General features: G+C 48.2%; 1 protein-coding gene across 1 annotated transcript in view; it reads left to right on the forward strand.

The window, feature by feature from the left end:
• LOC140897406 (arf-GAP with SH3 domain, ANK repeat and PH domain-containing protein 1) overlaps positions 1 to 15,577 on the forward strand; it is a 119,164-nt gene that overhangs the window by 85,953 nt on the left and 17,634 nt on the right. Inside the window, exons 18-20 of the mRNA XM_073310052.1 lie at positions 5,827 to 5,912; positions 7,767 to 7,882; positions 14,990 to 15,057. Of these exons, the coding sequence (XP_073166153.1) occupies positions 5,827 to 5,912; positions 7,767 to 7,882; positions 14,990 to 15,057 (270 nt within the window). The remainder of the gene's footprint in view (positions 1 to 5,826; positions 5,913 to 7,766; positions 7,883 to 14,989; positions 15,058 to 15,577) is intronic.

Genomic DNA, 15,577 nt, shown 5'->3' on the forward strand with positions numbered 1-15,577 from the left:
GCATTGCTGATGTTAACATTTGGAAAGAAATTCAAGAGGCATTAAAGAAAGAAGTGTAGGCAGTAAGGAAGCAGATGGATCAAGCACTTACTCCACCTCACTTTCTTGCTAATATCCTCAACCCAAAGTACAAGGGTAGATGTCTAACTGCTGAAGAAGATGCTGCTATGATATGGGCATGTAATAATCATCCCTTAATCATGCCAACCATAATGAATTTCAGGGCTGGAGGTGAATCGTTCACACAGGACATGTTTGCTGATGATGTTTTAAAGAAAGTTATACCACTGAACTGGCGGCAGTCATTAACTAAGCACCTGGAACCAGAGTTTGTTGAAATGCTAAACCAGCTTTTGACAGCAGTAGCCTCTTCTGCAGGGACAGAGAGAATATTTTCTTCATTTGGACTAATTCATTCCAAGTTAGGAAAACAATTGGGAGTTGAAAAAGCAGGAAAACTTGTTTCTCTTCCAATCTATGAATAAAAACGAGAAGGGAAGGACAGCCTAAGTCACTTAGGAGACTGTTGTCTCATTTTCAGGAGACTTAGGTGAGTAGGGACTTAAGCTCCAGTCACTTTCAGATAGGTATATTTGACATTTTTTCCAGGCTGACCTGAAATAATCTATTTCATTCACTGACTACAGCAAATCCCTCTGTTCCTGTAATAAATTGTTTGTGGTAAATATAAAACCCATTTTGGTAAGAGAAGTTATGTATCCAAAATATTTAAGGTTGTTTTGTTTAATAAAAATAAAATATATATGGTGGTGTGTAATTAAATTCCTGTTACCATCCTACTGTAGCTTGATACAAGTCATGAGCAAAAAGTTAATTATCTAGTAAATAATCAATATATCATTCACCATTTTCTAACATACTAAAATGTACAATTAATAAGAGTGTGAAAATATTAAGCTACATAATTGATTAAATAAGTGTATATAGTTATAATATACCCTCCAAGGCAGCAAAAAGATGTACCAAATCTAGTGTAAAAGCTCTACTTAGTTGTAAATCAACGTTTTAATAGTTATTTTAACCAATGAGAATGCACCCTTCTTTAGAAAATAATAAGTACAAATGGAAAAGTCGATTAAAATTGATTATTTAAATTGAGGTTTTCCCACTTAGTGATTTAAATCACCTTGATTTATATCAACCCACCCTGTGTCCAGGTCATGGTCAAAGCAGCTGCTACTGTGCTGAAGATCTTGCTCTTTGTAAAACTGTCCAGCTGTCTCAGTATCTCAGTTTCAGCGAGATCCTGATTTCAGCAAAGCATCCATTCCTTTGTCCGTGATCTTCTCCAGCGCAACACCAGTACCCCTGGACAAGCACTGCCCACTCCCCATACACCATGGTAGCCCCCAATTTCAGACACAGGGAAGGTTCCTGGGGGCATCTGATAAAACACAGTATTGTAATCCTTTCTCACACTTTTCAGAAAGACTTCACCACACTGCATCAGAGAACGGAGGTTGCCCATTTAAATCACGCTTTCCATCAGCTAGGCACAGTGCATACAGATTTAATTATGGTAAATAACACTAATACATTCTCTTATTTTTGTTAATTAGCAAACTAGTCACATCCAAAGAGAGACACCACATTCGCCCTACATGCACCTTGCTTGCTTTCTATATGCCATAGCTTTTAAGCTAGAGAGGCTTGAACTATCATAAAATTCAATCTTTTTGAGTAGAACTTTTTAAGGCCAATTTTTAACTGATTAAAACTCGGAAATTAACAGATTTATTGAAATCCTCAGAAAGTTCACACATTACTCAAATTACAGTTGGGACAGATACATTAGGTTTTCAAACCAAAGTCTGAAAGGTGCTTTAAGTGAAATAATAGAACACAACCTTAACTCAGAAGTCACTGCCACTGCTCTATAAAGAGTATGGTTACCTCAGGACAGGGATACCTGTAGCGTGCACCTGTAGAGAGAAATGAGAGAAGGAACTCAGCCTAACAAAATGATGAAATGAGTGACTTCAGCTGGGCAAATGGCACATCAGTTGCTTCTCGGAACAGCCAGCTCTAGCGCACACAAGACAAGAGGCTGTTCTCAACTTCCTAAGTAAGGCGTGGTCTGCACTGCACAGCTAGCTGATTTATATCGACCAAATTATGTCAGTGTCTTCACGATAGCCTTGTCCCACTGGTGGAAGTGCCCTACTACGCTGAAATAATAACTCTACTTCCACGAGAGGCGTAGGGCTTATGTCGGTGTAGGTAGGGCTACTGTTTATGTAGACACGACCTTACTTAAAACGGCTGGTAGCTCTCTTAGCTGAGAAATTGACAAGAAAGCCAGGCAGCTAGAACCCAGTTGCTCCCCGCCCCTGGAGGGCTGGGTGGCTGGACCCCGTTCCTGGCTGGCAGCTAGGGCAAAAACCCTGGGCAGCTGGACCCCACTCCGGGCAGGGAACGGGGAGGTGAGAAGCCCCGGGCGGCTTGCCCACTGCTCCTAGTGGGCAACAGGGAGCCAAGGGGAGCCGCCCGCAGGGAGGCCAGGAGCCTGTGGGGCAGCTGGGCTTCCGGTAGAGATGCAAGACCAGGCTCTCAGGTCCACATACTGCCCCTCTGAGGTCGGTGGAAGCACTGCTGATGAGGATGCGCATCACCGACTCAAGGAGGTAGTGTGGACTAATTACTGCGGTGGCGGTAAGTCAACCTAATATAGGTCAACTAGGAGTTAAATCAAGAAGTAAGAATAGCTGAGCCGCGAAGGGTGTGTCCACTGTGCAATTAAAAACCCACCGCTTGCCTGCGTCACTTGACTCAGGCTCACTTCACTCAGGCTAAGGGGCTGGTCAGTTGCAGTGTAGATGTTCACACTTGGCCTGGAGTCCAGGCAGTAGGACCCTGCAAGGTGAAAGGGTCTCAGACTTCAGGCTGCTGCTCAAACCCAGAAATCTACATTGCAATTAACCAGCCCTGCGAGCCCAAGTCAGCTGGCACAGGCCAGCTGCAGGTGTCTAACTGCAGTGTGGACATACCCTTAGTGGCATGCTGCCAAGAGGAGGAAAGATTCCAGTAATGAGCATGGTGACACTAAACTTCAAGAAAAGGAGGAAACAAGTAAAAAACATTAAAGTAAGAAATGAGGAAATTAAAACCCTTGAACTCAGCATGGAGACTGTTTAAGCAACCCTAACAGTCCCCAAAACATATGTACCCCTCAGTCGGAAAGGGCAGCAGAAAGACAGGAAGTAAACCTGCCTGGCTAAATGGGAGGTTCAAGGGCTATCAGGTATCCTTCCAAAACTGGAAAGCCAACGCTAGTGAAGCCTGTAAAAGAACATAGAGACTATGTCAGGCAATATGTCTGAAGGAAATCAGGAGGCATAAGAGGGAATCCAAAGAGAAAACAGCAAAAGGCATAAAAACAAATCACAAGACATGTTTGAAGTGCATCAAAAGCAGGACACCTGTTCTGTGAGAGAACTAGGGAGTCTGGTGGGCTGCTGCAGGATAAAGGGAACAATTAAGAAGGATGAGGAAGTGATTTTTGTAATAAAGATGAGGCACTGCCCGAAATTGTGGTGTCAAAACAGGAAGTACTAGAGCAAACTGATCATTGAAAGATTGCGTCTCCAGGATCAGATGGTACACATCTAAAAGGAATCCAGTAGTCCCTTTGGATAGGGCACTGGATATGAACTCAGGAGAGTAGGGCAGTTCTGCTGTTGACTTGAGGCATAACCTTAGACAAGACTGTGCCTCAGTTTCTTCATCTGAAAAATGGGGTATTTAATATAAAGCTTCTTGAGATATACAGTTGAAAAGTGCAATATGCGGGATAGGTATTGTTTATTATTGAGAAATGAAAGGGCTGAGCTGCTTATACAATATGTAGTCACTTGTTAAAATCAGCTACAGTACTGGTCAGCTGGTGGGTAGCAAGTGTAAAAACAATGCCCGGGGTGATGTGGGGAATTACAGATCACTGAGTCTTCAGCACTAGGAAAATTCACTGAAGTAATCATTAGAAGTATACACCACCATGATGAACTGGATATAAGGGAGAAACCAGCATGGCTTCTGCAAAGGAAAATCACACCTTGCTGATACATTGCAATGTTTTGTACATGTCAGTACAAATGGGTGAAGAGGGACCAGTTGGTTTAGCTCAGGTGTCTCTGAAACAATGAGATCCTAATTCTGATTGGGGCTTCTGGGTGCTCCACTAATACTGCGTGATTATAGTGTGGTGACCCGGCCAGGCAGGCAAGGCAAATTGGGAGGAGAGGCAGCGGCAAACCAAGACAAATGGGTCATTTGAAATTTTTAGGACTTTGTAAGGGAAAACCCCAGAGGTTAACAAGTTGGTACCAGGAGCTTAAATCATGTAGAACATTGCCAAAGAGTTACTATTCATAGTTACATTATAGGTTACCAACTTGTTAATCTCTGGGGCTTGTACACGCTGGGCAGTTAGTACCAAATGGATTGTTATTAAGAAGAACAAAGAGATTCCTTAAAAATAGATTGTGTCACTTCACAGAAGAGTCATTTTTTCTTCTCCTTGGCTGCAAGTCCAGCTCCACTCTTGCTGGCCTGTTCATTGCTTCTCTTTGGCTTGAAGGGCTCCTGAGGTTTGCTGTTCCTCTGGCTGTATGTCTTTTCACAGAATTTATCTACAAGTGGGGTTTCTTCACCTAGTGGCCCCTCATTTGTGCATCAGGCCCCTTTGAACTGTATCCCATCACTAGACGGTCACAGTCACTCTCTCTCCTCACATGCTTTAGGTCCTTTGTGGGCGGCCTTCTCATTTACCATTTTCAGGCTCTGTTTTCGTCTAACTCAGCTTTTTGATCAAGTCCCTTTTTCACCAGTTCTGTTTCCTTTCAGTTTTTTCCCTTGATGCTCTGTCTCTGGTAAGTCTGTAGATATCATTTCCCTCTACTTCCCTTCTCTATTAGTGCCTGTTCCCGCCTGCCAAGTGTGGTTATTTTTCTGCTTCTCCTGACCTGAAACCTTTGCTGTTTTCCTTCTTTCTTCCTTCTCACTTCCCAGTCCCCTACTTTTATTCTCCTGTTCTTCTTTTATTTTATCACCTCCCCTCCTACCCAGGCTCCGGTTCACCCACTACCTCAGCATCTCGATTCTTCTCCTTCTCTAACAGCTTTTCCCAACTGCCCCTCTGGGCGGATTCAGAGCCACTTCCCCAGTTCAAGCTGCCCTCCCTTGGCCGCCCTCTCCCCAGGACAGGATCGTGTTCTGCTGCATCGCAGCTGGAGCAGGGGCCAGTGCCAGGGGGAGGGTTACTGTACTACTACTATTGTAATAATGATAATTTGATAGGTCTGCCGGTGATAGCAGGGATGGACCCATTGTCCCAGGAGGTCCCTTCCGGGTCTGTGTCCTAGTAAGGAAAATGTCACCATTGTCTCTTACAGTTTGGTGATTGAACAATGGGGCCCTGATCTAAGCACTTCTGCAGTCCTGCTGCTCTTAATTACTGATGACTTTATCTGCAGTTATATTACATAAAGAGTGGGGATATGAACCCTCCCCTCCCCCACTTCAGGGCATGAGCAAGCTTCTAACTGATGGGTGTGAGGAAGACACTTCCCCTATGAATGGGTTATTCCAAATTTGTCCACTCTGGGGTTTCTTGTGCCTTCCTCAGAAGCAGCTGGTACTGGCCACAGTCAGAGACAGGGTATGGGGCTAGACAGGCCCCATCCCTGATCCATGGTGGCAATTCTTCAATCCTGGAAGTTAAGGAGGGGTAGAACATGCTTGTTTTGCATGGAAATACTGAGAAACTCGGAAGCATCCAATCACTTGCTGTTTGTTTCCCATTTACAGGAACCTGGGGAAACTGTTCTCCACCTGGCAGTCTTGTTAGCTGACCGAACCTCTCTACACATTGTAGATTTTCTGGTGCAGAACAGGTAAGCTGACTGCAGGCACTAGCAGGGGTAGGACTGTCTGCTCAGGCTAAGGTACATAATGTCATCAGCGGAGTTAGTGCTGGTGGAAGGCGCTGGATAGCCTTGTAGACTAAGTGCCTCTGAATATCCCCTGAAGTACCACCAGGGGGCAGCACCAGGGCATTTCCCTGTGGAAGTGCCTCGGTTTTGACTTGGAGAAACCATCTTTAGGGTTAGAGGGGAATTCATGGCCATGGCCCTTCCCTGGGCTCTCTGCTGAGGGGAGCAATGAGTGCCAATGGGGACGGAGATTTTCCGACTAGGACATGTGTCCCCCTGGGTGGTTCAGCCCATGCCCCTGCTCCCGCCCCGCCACTGAACAGCTCTCCAATGAGCACGCCCACCCTGACTGCAGTCCACTGGTGACAGGCTCTACATCCCATTAGCGACTACTCCGGGCCAGCCAGGCTCAAAGATGGGCTTCCCAAGGGCTGGCTCTTGCTTTTCTGAGTGAGTCTGGTTCTTCCTAAACAGGAGGAGGTACATTTTTTTCCTTCTGCATTCAAGCCCAGTGCGCCATTGATTGGGGTGGAACCAGCGTTAAAGTCTGTCTCCCTAAGGGCCGCCACACAGTGTCTGGGTACCTCCCAAGTGTTTATGGATTTATCTTCCCAGCACCCTTGTGAGCTTAGGCTCCGTTATCATCATCTGAGAGGGCCACTTATGGATCTGGGGCAAAAATTGGGGATTGGCCCTGCTTTGAGCAGGGGGTTGGACTAGATGACCTCCTGAGGTCCCTTCTAACCCTGATATTCTATGATTCTGTGATCTCCCGTTTACAAAAGGGAGAATGGAGACTCAGCGGGAGAAAGTGACTTGTGCAAGGTCACAAAAGAAGGTTCTTGGAGCTGGGAATGGAATTCAGCTGTCCTGGGTTCCAGTCCATACAAAACCATCCTTCGTCTAGACGATCCTTCTAAACCCTTATCTTCTGCATCACCTCCTGTACTGTGAACTCCTCTCTTTATCTCTCTCCCCCACTTCCCCCGTGACCATATATGGTTGTAAAACTTGAAAGCTGATAAAAGCGTATGCTCATTCCATACGAAATTCCATGCTGACATCACTCAGTGATGCATAGCTGCGTCCTCACGGATGTGCAGTCCTGTGTGATCTGGTGTGCAAGTGCAGGATTGTGTTCTGACTTCGGCTGCTGCTGCAGTAGAGTGGGTATTGTACCAGCCTCACAGCGCTGCCCATTGCCGGGGACCGTGCACACAGCTGCCAAGGTTGGGGAAATTCCATGGGTAGAGTATTCAGTGAGAAGATTTGCATATTTTCACATAATTTGCATACAATCCTAATTATTTTAATAAACCTGTGTGATTTATTACTGGAGGTAGCGTCTGGCAGCTGGGGATGAGATAGCCTCTCCTGACCCCTTTCAGACCCTGGCTTAATCTGGGCCTCAGTCAGTCCCTTCCATTCAGCGTGTGCCCCCCCCCACTCTCACCCCCACAACGAGCTGTCCCCACCTGCCTGAAGCCATGTGCCACAACAGCCTCTTGTGGCCACGGGATGAACTGCAGTTGCTGCCCGCAGCTCGCGCGAGGTCCCATGCACGAGGTCCCAGGTGAGCTGTCAGCAGGCATGGCAGGGCTGCCCAGTGCACAAGAGCTGCACAATATGCCAGACATTTGACAGCCCTACGTTCACATGCTTTGGCTAAAAGCCTGAATGCTGGGCAGTATCCGTTCTGGTCTTCATTCCTGTGAGCTAGGGAGAAGGGTTTGGGGTTGAACATCATGCAGCTATTGTTATAGATGAGAACTGCTCTTTCTCAAGCATACTGATACTGACTGTCCTTTGCCCCAGTGGGAGCCTTGTGAAGCAGACAGTGAAGGGAAACACACCGCTTCATTACTGCTGCCTCCACAATAAACCCGAGTGCCTCAAGCTCTTTGTGAGAGCCAAAGCCAGCATTGCCATCAGTAAGTGACTGCACGGGCTCGGTTCTCCAAACAGGGAAGAAGATGTCGGGGTTGGGTTCCTTATTTTTTACTGTCTCACTCGCAGGGCCTGTGTCTGCTCTCTGCACCTTGCATGTTTTACTGGGAACAGAACAGGAGCCCTTTGCACCAGGCCAAATGCAACAGAAGTATGCAGAACCAAGTGGCTTTTATACACAGAATGTGTAGCATTGTAAATCCACAGGACAACGTGTCTCAGGAGCAGCGCTGAGGTGCCCCGATAGGGTCGGCAGTACATGGTGTGTAACAGGGATTATGGCTTAGCTCTGGTTAGAGAAGTCACGTGCTGATCCTTGATGACTCAGTGCATGGTAAGAATCCTGATTCCTTCAGGAGGTACCTGGACAGGAGAGGCTGTGTCTGTGAATGTGACAGCCATGAGCTTTATACAGGAGTGACTATTCCAGGCCACAGGAAGGCAGATATTGCTGACCCATTGGCTCAGAGTTACTTGTATTTTACTGACCGATTGTTTTGAAGCAGCTCTGAGCACGTTTGAGGTATCACTAATGCCTATTAAGCAGATGTAGAGAATCCCAAAACAAAAACCTTGTTACAGTTAAGGTTAAGTGCAAGTCAAGAGCCATCTTACAATAAACCCATCTTAAACCCCTCAGACATTAACAGTTTGGACAACAACCTATACTCGAGCATCTGCAGACACACACACACTTACCATTAAAGACAAAAATGCTCAATGACCACCGCCCAAACAACCTTAATTCTGCCCCTGCATTTGTGTTAATATGTTAGGCCCTGACCTGACCTCTGCTAGAGACAACAGCAGTCTTTGCTTTTACTTTATTGGGAGCTCCCTTGATCCCTTGTGCTCCTGTTACCTAACCTTATATGTGTCCATCCTCTAGTGTGTAATTCTGTGTCTGATTTGTGATGATGCGCACAGTTCCTGTGTTAATATAATCAGTGTGGATCTTTCTCAGCTGGTGTAGCATTTCTGGTTAGTTCATACAGTAGCTTTGTCTCTAACAATGTGTCTTTAATTGGGGATGCATGGTATTAGTAGTAGGAAAAAATCACTCTTTGGATAGGTTTGCATGCTATGGTGATGGGCCCTGTAACAAACTTTAGACCCATATTGTGATGGGGTGTATAGACCCCATGCAGACAGGGAAGGGCTAGCCCCACCCCTTTGGCCCTGTGAATTATGTATGATAGGGAGGAGGCCTTTAAAAGGGAGGACGGGTGGGAGAGGAGCAGGATTGCCCTAAGCTGCAGACTGCAGGAGTGATTCCTAGCCAGGAGACCTTCACCCTGAACAACAGATTCCCAGCGTAAGATGGACAGGCTGAGCCTGACTCAGAGGCCTGGCCAGACCAATTTCCCCAAAACCCAGTACGTTGGTGCACAGTAGACTTGCTGCACCCCTCCCCTTTTGCTAGGGCCACTGGGAGGGAGTATCCCTGAATGCCTTGGGGTTTGTGACTTTCATTTTTGATCCCCGCCTCTGGAGAGACTTAAAAGGGCCCACAAAGGACAGAGCCTCCCCCCCTCAAATAGTAAGGAAGTAGGACCTGGGCTGGGACCCCCCAGTGCAGATAACTGGGCATTGTCAGGTTCCTGCCCTCCCCCGCCTCCCAAGGGAGGAACCACCAATGACTCTGTTACACACATGAATTCAGGGATTCCTGAATTAATAAAGTGCCTTTAGTTTTGTAGAGTGGATTTTACAAAAGGCCTGATTGATGACAAGTGGTACCAGATGTGATAAACACAGGCGTATCTTGAGACTAGTCTTGCAATTTTATAAATGTTATCTCTATCGCTGTAAGCCAGGCAGTGTATGCTGGCTGGTGAAGAGCTCCAATCACTGCAGGAGCTACAATCAGTGAGGATAATTACTGCAGCCCTGGGACAGGTAGACAACTCCAGAGAAGTACCACCCCCAGGGGAAATTGCACAGACTAATTCAGACCGTTCAAGAAGCCCAGGAGACAAAGAAGAGCTTGTAAAGGCCCAGCCTGAACTGCCTGAGGTCCTGCTTTAGATCCAACAAATTGACATGGTCCTTTGACCAAGGGGAAAAACCCGACCCAAAGGGTTGAAGGACTGTGACCTACCAGATCCCCCATGTGAATGATAGGTGACCTCTGATAAGCTAGCATGTGTTTAGACCTTTCTCTGTTGTATGATATATTTTCTCTGTAATACTTTTCTCCTAAAATCAATGTTCTATGCTCTGTGAAATCTGTCTGGTACCAGGTAACCCACGAACCTTGGAGGATCAAAGTAAAATGCATGTGCTGAGCGAGGTCAGATCTACTGGAATAATCACCATGAATTGCAGGGGGACTGCAGCCTAAACCCCCAGACTCAAGAGAGAGGGGAGATGGCTGGAGGCCTGAGGTCTAAAGGGGTGCCCTTTAGCAGACTATGAAGGGGGTCGGAGGTGCAGTTACCCTGAAACAGTGACACAAGCTTTCTATGAATAAGAGTAATCTCTCCATGCTTTTAGGTGCAGTTCTGAGAGAGAGCTCTGTGATGAATGGATCATGATGGGGGGAGGGATAGCTCAGTGGTTTGAGCACTGGCCTGCTAAACCCAGGGTTGTGAGTTCAATCCTTGAGGGGGCCATTTAGGGATCTGGGGCAAAAATTGGGGATTGGTCCTGCTTTGAGCAGGGGGTTGGACTAGATGACCTCCTGAGGTCCCTTCCAACCCTGATATTCTATGATCATTTCATTCATGGAGTGTGCTTTCTCCTCAGGGCAGAGTTAAAGTTGCTCCCAAACAGTTAAAGTTGTTTGGGTGTTGGGCATTGAGAAAGTTGCTCTGATGCCTAATTTGTTTAAGTATCAATTTCTATATATACCTGTTAATGTTGAGTGGGGTTGCTTTTATGTGTCCAGTGTGGTCTCTTCTCTGGACTATCATGTGCTACTTTAACTGCAAATTGACAAAGTCTTTTGGTTGGAATCCCTGTTTTGGTAAGTCTCAGCTGGAATCCAAGGCCAGACTGCTCCCTGGAGAGCTCTGTGCACATCACTGTAATATTAGTTAATGCTTTCTTAGCCAGATGTGCAGAGGTTTCCTCAGAGCAGCTATGGGTGTTTAACCATCTCAATGGTTCACAGCCCTTCCGCTAGGCCAGCTCCCAGTCACCAGCCAGTCATCCTCACTCAGCCAGATCTCACTGTCTTCTTCCAATTCCCAGTCAATCAGTCCTTCCTTTCTAGCTGCAGCTCTGCTCACTAGCCCCATCCCCAGGCCTGTTCCATGGACCAGAATCACCTCAGCTCCCCCGGCCAGCCTGGTTTGCAAGCACCAGACCTCAGGCAGTGCTGGCTCCTCGTCTCCAGTCCTGCAGCCAGCTCCTCCCTTTGGCTCCTGCTGCACCACCATGCACTCTCCTCTTTCCACTGAGGTCTGTAGAAGGGGAGCCCCATGCAGCTGGACCTATATAAAGTCTGCCAGAGCAGGGCTCCCGTCCATTAGACCCTGGGCTGCACATCAGAGCCTCCCCGTTTCTGTCTCTTTCCAGCCCCCTCCAGGGCCCCACCAGTTGTTTCCTCCCTACAACCTCTCAGCTCTGCCTGCTCCCTCCAGTGGTGCTTCCAGTCCTCCCCATGAAGGGGACCATTGACTTGGAGAGAGCTATGAGAGTTTACCCCAGCTGATGGTCTGCCCCAGGACATTTGTTCAACATCTTCCTTAATGATCTGGATGATGGGATGGATTGCATCCTCGGCAAGTTCGCAGATGACACTAAGCTGGGGGGAGAGGTAGATATGCTGGAGGGTGGGGATAGAGTCCAGAGTGACCTAGACAAATTGGAGGATTGGGCTAAAAGAAATCTGATGAGGTTCAACAAGGACAATGCAGAGTCCTGCACTTAGGACGGAAGAATCCCATGCACTGCTACAGGCTGGGGACCGACTGGCTACGTGGCAGTTCTGCAGAAAAGGACCTGGGGATTACAGTGGACAAGAAGTTGGATATAAGTCAATAGTGTGCCCTTTTTGCCAAGAAGGCCAACGGCATATTGGGCTGCATTAGTAGGAGCATTGCCAACAGATCGAGGGAAGTGATTATTCCCCTCTATTCGGCACTGATGAGGCCACATCTGGAGTATTGCGTTCAGTTTTGGGCCCCCTGCTACAGAAAGGATGTGGACAAATTGGAGTTGAGCAGAGGGCAACAAAAATTATTAGAGGTCTTGGGCACATGACTTATGAGGAGAGGCTGAGGGAACTGGGCTTATTTAGTCTGCAGAAAAGAAAAGTGAGGTGGGATTTGATAGCAGCCTTCAACTACCTGAAGGGGGGTTCCAAAGAGGATGAAGTTAGGCTGTTCTCAGAGGTGGCAGATCACAGAACAAGTTGCAGTGGGCGAGGTATAGGTTGGATATTAGGAAAAACTTTTGCACTAGGAGGGTGGTGAAGCACTGGAATGGGTTATCTAGGGAGGTGGTGGAATCTCCACCCTTAGAGGTTTTTAAGGTCAGGCTTGACAAAGCCCTGGCTGGGATGATTTAGTTGGGGTTGGTCCTGCTTTGAGCAGGGGGTTGGACTAGATGACCTCCTGAGGTCTCTTCCAACCCTAATCTTCTATGATCCTATGATTAATTGCTTAGCAGTGAGAAAGGTAATTGAATCGGATGAAGATTAATCCTCAGGGCCTAGGTTCATAAAAGTCATTAGGGTCCCAAGGCCCAGTTTTAGGCTCCACTGAGATCCACAGAACTCCAGCTGAGCCTTGAAGGCTCCTGAACTCACTCGGTGCCTACATTTTTGCAGTAGAAAGTTCCCATGGTGCCTAAGTTACTGCCTCTGGGCATGTGCGCTCTGCTGCCCTCTCGGCACCCAGACATCTAACCCCCAGACCATGCACAAGGCAGGGAAAGAGGCATTCAGCCATCTAAGTCATGGGTGGGACCCCAGCCAGTAGCTGGGCTCAGAGGCCGCCTACAGTCTCAGGCCCCTCAGGCAAGTTCACACAAAACAGTGTGGTGGGAGGAGGAGGACCAGGCCCTCCCTCATAACTATTAGCCCAGTGGTTAGGGTACTCACTGGAATGTGGGAGACCGTGGGTTCAAGTCCCCCCTCTGCCTCAGGGGGAGAAGGGGTTTGAACAGGGAGCTGCCACGCTCAAGTACAGCTCAAACCACTGCGCTGTGGGATATTGTGATGGGTGGGGCTTCCTCAGTCTCTTCTGTTGAAGTTCTTCCACTGTAGATAAATAAGTAAATAGTCATTGAAGCAGGGGGCCTGGATGCTGGGTCTCCCACCTCCTGGATGAGTGCTCTGCCTACCAGGCTACAGAGTCATTCTCATGCTTGTGCTCTCTCACTTTCCCTCCCGCATTCGCTTCTTGCAAACTGGCATAGGCGCCTAATTCCAAAGAGGGTTTCTGGCTGAGAATCACGAGCAGAGAAAGGCACCTACTTCTGAGAGAGAGCTGGGCTTAGTGCACACCCCTCTGGTTGGCATCTCCAAGGCGGCTAGCGTGCTGGCTTTTGTGATTTGCATTCAAAGGTGCATCTCTCGCCCCACTCTTAAGCGCCTACCTCAGGCTTTGGGAGTCACAGGTTGTTCCCAGGATTTTCTAGGTGTCCAAGAGTTCAGCGTTGCAATGCTCAGTGTCCCCACCCTATGTCCTTTCGTGCATTCAGGCCTGAGTGGCTGAGGGAGCTCAACTCCGTTCTGACTAGGATTGCTAACTTTTGTTTCCAAGCTAAAGACAGGTCAGACTGGGGAGAGAGGTGGGTGTTACTCTTCTGGGCTCTGCCTGCAAAATAAGCTCCACCCTGGTGCATTGCCAGCACAAGACACCACGCACAGTAGATTATGTTGATGTTCAGAATATGATCATGTGCTGACTGGGCTCCTTGAGTTTGGTTCTGCCTCAGCAAGGCCTGAACAAGCCTCTGGGCTCTGCTGGGCTCAGCGCCTTTTAGACTGGGGAAGAAATGAATGGTGGCATCTACCCAGTGCCACCCACCTGCAGCACCAACATGAGCCGTTACTCCATAAGCGGCAGGTGTGTGGCCTTCCCTCTCCTCTCTTCCAGGGGGAGGAAATAGTTCCCAGTGGTGACACCTGAAGAGGACCGGCTCTAGGCACCAGCAAAGCAAGCACGTGCTTGGGGTGGCACAATTCCGGGGGCGGCGTTCCAGCCACCCTTTTCTTTTTTTTTTTTTTGGCTTGGGCAGTTGCGCTCTCGGAGCTTGGGGCAGCAAAAAACCTAGAGCCGGCCTTGCACCTGAATGTTCATCCCTAGGCCTCTGAGCAATCACCTCCCTGAGATGAATGAGGCAGGCCACACCTTTCAGAGCTGCTGTTCCAGACTCAGGCAGACATGCCTGCACAAGTGATACTTTGCTCACGCATCTGAGGTTTTCTTCACACAATAGCTAGAGACTTCCTTTTTTTAAAAAATGAGGGCTGAGATTCTGGAGAACAAAAGAGCAGGCGTGGAGCAGCACCGGTATGGTGCATGGGCATATGCCGGCAGGTTTTGAGCCCTGACCGAAGATCTAATAATCTGCTGTGCATGAGGGTATGAAAAACGTACCCTGTGTTTGACCTTTGAGATTTATAAAGAATTCCACTTTAAAGTTGGGGGTGGCAGTACAATCACGACAACTAATTAGTGTCTGTATCTTTGTCGCACATTTGTCAGTGGTGTCACACATTTACCTTTAAAGGCTGCCTCCTGTGACAGGAGCCATTTAGTAGCAATGGCTCTTCGGTTGTTCTCTCCTCTTTACAGTCCCTGGCTGTACACATACCTGTGCTCATGTGCAGAGCAAATTCTGCAGGGGCCAATCAGGGGGCTAAAAGTGGGTCCTGACCTGAGGGAAGCCAAAACTCCCAAGGCTTGGCAGCCAAATGTTAAAGTCCCCTGTGCCAGCACTGTGCCAGGAGCTCTGGAATCCTGCATCCCCCATGGAAGCATCCAAACAACTCGCTCACTCAGAGCAAGAGCTAGAGGAGACGGGGGTTAACGTGGAACTCACAGGGCAGCCCTATCGAGAGTCGCTTCCACGCCTCCCTAGCAGGAACTGCCTTAGCGCTCACAGGGCTCATGACAGCTGCTTTTTCCCCACAGCCAATGAAGCTGAAGAGACGGCCCTGGATGTGGCCAGGTGCATGAGACACTCGCTGTGTGAAGAACTGGTAAGAAATGGCACCGTACAGTCTCCACCTTTGGGGTGTGAGCTCCACGCAGCAGGTGGGGTGCTCAGTAGCAAACCAGGGATTGGACCTCATTAGAAGGGGAGGGGGTCAGCCCCACCACACTGCTTCTGCATGGTGTTTCCCCAAGCTCACATTGCACTCCCTGCAGCATAGATCTAGCGGTATGCTGGGCAAATAGCTCCATTCTAAGGCCTGGCCTCTTGTTTAGTGGAGGTCCAAAACACTCAGCTTTATTGCCCATATTAGCACAGTGCCAACAAGACACCTAAGCTTCTGGCCCAGGCTGCACCGGGCTCCATGTGACAACTTGGCTGAATTCTGTGAGGTTGGTCTCTTCTTGGTCTGGAATCTGGCCTGAACTTTGCCTGATTGGTAGGGGGTTCTGAGCTTAGGGGTGGGGGAGAGATTGGGGTTGCCCCTCCCACTGGCTCATCCAGGATGTCCTAGGAGTGCTGCAGGCAGTGCATGCTGCTTCTGCTGGTCCTGGCTGACAGTGGTG

This window comes from Lepidochelys kempii, chromosome 13 (genome assembly GCF_965140285.1).
Source record: "Lepidochelys kempii isolate rLepKem1 chromosome 13, rLepKem1.hap1, whole genome shotgun sequence".
In the NCBI taxonomy this organism is placed as follows: Eukaryota; Metazoa; Chordata; order Testudines; family Cheloniidae; genus Lepidochelys; species Lepidochelys kempii.